Below are 6,070 nucleotides of genomic sequence, written 5' to 3'. Positions count from 1 at the left end.
ATTTGCACTGGAATTTTACTATTCGAACTTCCCAAAGACAAATACAGTCAACATCCGATTGAAAGTGACCCCTTCAGATTTTTAGTATGCTTCACCTCATTACACTCGTATTGCGGCAAAGCTGCCTTTTAAGCTCCGTTACGGTCGAACTTGGCAAGCACGGCCGGTCTGGAGGCGCGCGCTCGCTCCTGAGCGAGCGCGCGCCTCTAGACCGGCCGTGGCAAGAGACAGTCAACGTCCCATTGAAAGTGGTCCCTAGATTTTCAATGTGCTTCACCTCATCACACCTCCGTATTGCGGCAAAGCTGCCTTTCAAGCTCAGTTACGGTCGCAAATGTATTGACTCAAAAAAATGCTGGTTCCAACATAGAGATGAAAGATGTGGCAGAGTTGGGGGCTTTATTAATGTTGTTTAGGACCTGAAATTTGGTCAGGAAGTCCGAAAAATTGGAAGCCGAAGGTTTTTAGCATCCGAAATTTCAGATGTTCTTATATATCGACGTCTACAAGACAGATTTGGAACTCCGGACTTGAAGGGAGCACGCCCTTGTCCGCCACATCAGTTAGTCTTCCACAGAAGTTGAAAGAGGAGGAGAGGCTGAGGAAATGGCATCTTTGCCTATCACGTGTAAAGTGTTGTCGGCAACACTGGTTGCACCAAATCATGTACATAAATACAATTCGGCCTCTACATTGCCTCATTCTTGATAAGACAACTATGAAACACCACCCCGCCAGCACATCATTAACCTAGCAAAAAGAAACACTTTCATGTTGCTATCTCATAAGAATATGCTTAGAACCCTCTCAAACATTTTTTCTGCAATTTCGCTTCGAAGTATTCGAGAAACATTCTAGAAATATTCGAGAAATATTCTAAAAATATTCGGTTTGATTCGCACTCACACTTCAATATTCGAGTTCGCTTTGCACCCAAAATTTTGCTATTCGCACAGCTCTATTTAAAACCTTGTATTTCGCACACTCTTCGAGGATTCTTGTTGCTTACAATCAAAACATGGCTTTCAGTGAAACATTCTTTTGAGAAAAAGTAGACACTATCACATGTAATGTATGAACATTATGCCAAGGGAGTCAGAACAAATAACATGCATCGCATGCCTTCTGCCTTGCACCCGTTGCCAAAGATTATCGAGATGCGACTCGGCACTTGCTGTAGAAACTGATTTTTGGAGCAAATTAAAACATCAAATAATTTAATTTTGGCACTGCTACTGACGCAGTTTAAGCAAAAGTGTAATAAAATCAGTATGCATAGTTTCAGGTCCCTCAAAGTTATTCCTTAAAATAAGGGTTCATTGCACAGTCTGCTTTCTCCATTTAAACTTAACCATCCTGCAATTCCAGTGCTAAAGCTGGCGGGGAGTGCCCAGAATAGGAAGGGAAAAAAGGCAATGTTACTGTTATAATGCTGTGTGCTAAAGAACTTCGGGTTCCACACAATTAGGCAGAACTTGGGTGAAAGAGCAATCTGCTCTGTATTGCTCTAGTGCTTACTCATGTACAGTTAGTGCCACCAGTTAACACTACAGGGTTTTGGAAATGGTTAAATACTCATTCCTATGACCTGGTAGTATTTAGGTTTCCAGCCCGTACTAGTGTGTGCTTGAATAACACGGTGTTTTACTAGCTACGGTCACAAACTGCTTGGTGGGAGTCGACATATTCCGATTGTGGTCCATAAACTTTTGGTGCATACTATGCACATGTATGAGTATTCATAAGAATGAGAAAAGTGCATCACTGGTGCGTTGCCTCTTTATTGAGACAACTATTGCGAGAACAGTAAATCGTTCATGGATGCATAGTTAGTGCTTTCACTCCGTGAAATTCACGAGATTCTTGACAAGTGCTAAGCAGTTACGCTTTTGGCAGCAACTTCGATGAAGTTGGCAAGCTTAACGTCGTTGTTGGAGAGTCCACCAACGTCGTGGGTGCTGAGAGTGATCTGGACCTTGTTGTAGACATTGAACCACTCTGGGTGGTGATCCATTTTTTCAGCTTGCATCGCTATACGCGTCATGAAGCCAAATGACTGTAAAAGAGGAGATTGCCATTCTCAATCACACTCAGATAGCATATAATGTTTCGAGGTGTTTATAGACCATGATGCCTGCAGGCAGCATGAGGCATAACTCTATGTTGCCTGCAATAGACACTTTTTAAAATCTGCAAGTGCACTTCCCTGCGCTGCATATTCGCCCACCTAATGGCAGCACCTGTCGTGCTTCAAGTGGAGATGAGGTCCTAGTTGCAGATGCTGTGGCTTGTCTATTATGCGTGTTTATGTCAAGCAAGCAGAGTCTACATTTTCCACATCACAGTGCAAGCAAACTGTGCTTGAACACACTGTTTGCAGTAAGTGACTAGCTGCCATTAGGCAGGCAAATTGCATAGCAGGAAAGCTAGCTTTGCAATTTGAAAAGGGGTCAATTTTATCCACGATAATAGCTGAATGTAATGATAGCAGCATTTTGGGCAAGTTGTTAACTATTATTTGAGTGTGAATGCACAGCAAAAAAGACACAAATGGGTGCGTCTTCTTCCGTTTTGTCTGTGTCTCTTTAATCGTGCAATCATACTCAAACACGAGAATATATTTCCTTTGCTGCCTTTACAGCAATTTAGGTGTCATGCATTAATATCTACAGCCTGTGCATGGAGCATGCCCAGACTAGTGACAGAATAATCCAGATTAAGTAAGATAAATGGCAACAGGATGGCCAGCACACATGTTATGATAGGCAAAAGAGATTCACTAGAGGTACTTGCACTAAAACTGTGCACCAACAAAACTGTCTGAAGTAAGTTTATGTTGGACGTGTGCTATAAAACCTACGGCTTACCTGGTTGAAATTTTTAAATAAGAATTCCTTGTATATAGCATCACGGTCTTTGACCTGCGTCCATCCAGCAGTGAACAGAGGTTCAAGGCTGGTCTTCCTCTCCTCGTCAGTAAGCTTTGCCCTCTTAGAAGCCTTGGAAGATTGCATGGGGTAGAAGGTTACAATCAACCATCAGCATCAATTTTTTTCTTTCTTTTCTCTTTTAGCTGTTTCAACTTCACTATTTGTATTCAACAGCTGTAGAATTTCAAGGGCTTCCCCAGTACAAGTTGTTTTCTACCAAGCATTCCAGTAGATGTGGTAACCACTCTCAATCACACTGAGCAACATTGCTGAATGTACAGAACTGAACTCTTCATTATGAAGATCTGACACTGTTGTTCTCGATGACACACAGGCGTGCTCTGTAAGTGTTGTTTGAAACTTACAAGCGCACTACTGTTGATAAGTAGCAGCACAATTACATGAGATTCATAGGCAGGAAATCCACTTTAGTGTCACCACTGCACCTTTGAAATGGCATGAGGCTACAATTCCCTTCTAGCCTTCATGTGCAACATCCCTTAACTTAGTCACGACGGGGATCGCACAAGGCTATATATTTCGAAACAAATTTTGTAGAACACAGTGCGCATGTCACTCAGATTCGCGAAGAGGTACGAAACATAATGACTAGGTGCATCCCTATGACAGTAAATTTGGAGCTCTTCAGCGGCTGGCAGTTTTATTTTTCTGACGGCGATGGTAATCGGCCTTGCACTGTGCTAGTGATACTATCACTAGCTATCAGTGCTACTTGCATCAGATCCGCAGAACCTGCTCCGAGCTCTTGTCTTGTATAAACTTTTCCCGACACGAGACAACATTTAAAACAGATGAAGGCCCAAAAACACGTGATTTGGCATAACTGAAGCGTAGGCCGAAACACTGCGAAAGAATGCTGCAGCCATCGTTTATTCGAATGAAGCGCGGTTTATCGATTACATCTGCACCTTAGCGCATACTCGAACGTAGCCTACCAAGGGGAAAAAAATGTATTGCAGCGCGTACTGAATGGATAAAACTTGTCCTGTCTCTATCTGTCAGTGTTTAATCTTTCGCGCTGTCATGATGCACGAGTGTCACGTCTCCTGCTTAATTGACCTCCGGACGCCATAAAGTCAGCAATAAAAATAGCAGACGCGTGTTTAAGTACAGTAATGAGCATTTCCTTTTACCACAGAGCTCTGCAATGTTCATGGGTTCGTCAGCCTTAATTATTTCAAGTAAATCCGAAAATTAATCGGCTACCACAAATCTGAATCTATCGGCGGTGCCTACATGCCGGGTAGGCATCGTCTGAATGGCGCTTACGGAGCAAGGCCCAACCACTTGTTGATCAAGTTTCCCCACAAACTTCGTGCATTTTCTGCTGCTATAAAGCACGCAAATTTGCACGCTACAAACATTCCAGTGGAATAATCAAACCCGACTAGGATTTTCCCTGCATTAAAGCTTACCATTTTGGAGAGCCAACGTGTCGACCGCGCAGCTTCTAGGCGTACTGCAGACTGAAAAACTATCCAACGTCTCAGAATCATTGCAGATAAAAAGAAGATAAATATGCCCTCCGGTCAAAAGTAAAGAGAAACCTCGAACAAGGCCGGCCGGCCGGCGGCCGGACTTCGCGGATTGGCCGCACGTGACGCACGAGACTAAAAAGCCACCTAAACATCGCCCAATGTTAGCGGTGTAAGCATGTTTCATGTTGGCTACCTTGTGCCGCCGAGCAAAATTAGCGCCGTGGTGTACCCAGAAATTCCCTAGTCAAGTTGGCGAGAGCAGACGAGAGCAACGAGAGGCCGAGTTGAAACTTGAAGTTAGAGGCACTTGATGGCGTGTCTTCTTTAAAGATTTTGTGTATCTGTGTCATGCTTTGTTGTGTTACCTCGCGAGTGTTCGCTTAGAAGTGACTGAGATTGCTAAGACATCGACTCTGCTGTCAGTTTGGATGAAGCGCGAAAGACAGGGACAGAAAAGGCACACATACAACCACACATACTGCGCTACGTGTGGGTGTGTGTGTGCCTTTTCTGTCCCTGTCTTTCGCGCTGCTCCCTTAAGTTATGTTGAACCAACTAGCCAACAAGTTCACTCTTCAAAGTATGAGTGGTGTTCCGATGTAAGCGCCTGGTATAATTCAGTGCGCTCCAGAATGAGGGATTTGCCTTGTTAAGCTTCACCGCTGCACAGTGGCGTTATGCGAAGAAAACTAAACGTCACGCTGTGAAGCTCTAGCCCTTCGTGGCCGAGAAGGGTTCGCTGCCGCAAAGTGGTTGATAAAACATTTACGGCTTCGAAGCAACTTAAAGGAATCAGTCATCTCATGAGACTGTCCGAGACGTGTTAACATGAAAGCTTACAGGCGTATTTTCCATTTGTAATAATGGATATATCGAATTATTTCGCGATCCCCTTCGAATCCGATGGGTCCGACGGTCGTCAAGTGAGGTGAAACTTGAGGCACTCGAGAGTGTGCGAATTGCGTTAAAATGTCTGTGTATGCCCTGCTTTATGTTACCTTGCGTGTGTTCGTTTGAATTTATACAGATTCTTAAGACTATCAGCAGCGCTAATAAATCCATCATCTGCGCATTTATTATTTGACCTGAAATGTAGCAGCTGGCGTTTGAAGTAGACATCCGTAGCGGCGCCTCGTCGCAATTTTGCAGCAAGTTGACGCTATGCGATCACGCCAGGACACGTGATTCATTGGTATCTTGTAATAATTTCTGTTGGCATAATTAAGTTTCTCCATGACACTATTCCAAGCTATTCCAAGAAGTGGCTTGGTCTGTTCTCTAATGTAGAGGGTTGCTGCTAATTCATTTGCCTGGCGGGTAGAAGAATTGAAGAAACCTTTGCTACGCACTGGCGCATTTATTAGACGTTTGGGTGCTCGTACGGTGACTGGATACTGCGTGGGCGCCTTTTTTTGTAATTAAAGAAGACAAAGCATCAGGTAACGTATGTGGCAGTTACGATTTCCCTGCTGGTGGGCTTCGCTGCACAACGAATCACTGATGCACAGTACATGCTTTGTGGCATAACACAGCTGCAATGCCATAAAGCTGACTATAGTGAATCTGTCATCTTGTAGCACGTATATATAATGTAAATATATAGTGCATTGAATCCAATGGGCAGTGCAAGCATGGCGTAAA

At 43.8% G+C, this 6,070-nt stretch overlaps 1 protein-coding gene across 1 annotated transcript; it reads right to left on the bottom strand.

Annotated features, from left to right (window-relative positions):
* Positions 1 to 1,761: 1,761 nt before the first annotated feature.
* LOC119393468 (pterin-4-alpha-carbinolamine dehydratase) lies at positions 1,762 to 4,553 on the bottom strand. The gene is made up of 3 exons (XM_037660500.1): positions 4,367 to 4,553; positions 2,868 to 2,999; positions 1,762 to 2,056 (listed from the first exon to the last, which is right to left on the bottom strand). The coding sequence occupies exons 1-3, from the start codon at positions 4,445 to 4,447 to the stop codon at positions 1,874 to 1,876; spliced, it is 396 nt and encodes a 131-aa protein (XP_037516428.1). The 5' UTR covers positions 4,448 to 4,553; the 3' UTR covers positions 1,762 to 1,873.
* Positions 4,554 to 6,070: the final 1,517 nt, after the last annotated feature.

Source organism: Rhipicephalus sanguineus, chromosome 5 (genome assembly GCF_013339695.2).
Source record: "Rhipicephalus sanguineus isolate Rsan-2018 chromosome 5, BIME_Rsan_1.4, whole genome shotgun sequence".
In the NCBI taxonomy this organism is placed as follows: Eukaryota; Metazoa; Arthropoda; class Arachnida; order Ixodida; family Ixodidae; genus Rhipicephalus; species Rhipicephalus sanguineus.
The sequence above is the reverse complement of the archived record's forward strand: the minus strand, read 5'-3'. Positions and strand labels throughout refer to the sequence as shown.

Excerpts from the sequence above, each read along its gene's own strand:
- LOC119393468 (XM_037660500.1), bottom strand. The coding sequence starts at position 4,447 with ATGATTCTGAGACGTTGGATAGTTTTTCAGTCTGCAGTACGCCTAGAA. Across the intron at positions 3,000-4,366 it reads CACGTTGGCTCTCCAAAATG|GCTTCTAAGAGGGCAAAGCT; the intron begins GTAAGCTTTAAT and ends CAATCTTCCAAG. Across the intron at positions 2,057-2,867 it reads TATTTAAAAATTTCAACCAG|TCATTTGGCTTCATGACGCG; the intron begins GTAAGCCGTAGG and ends CCTCTTTTACAG.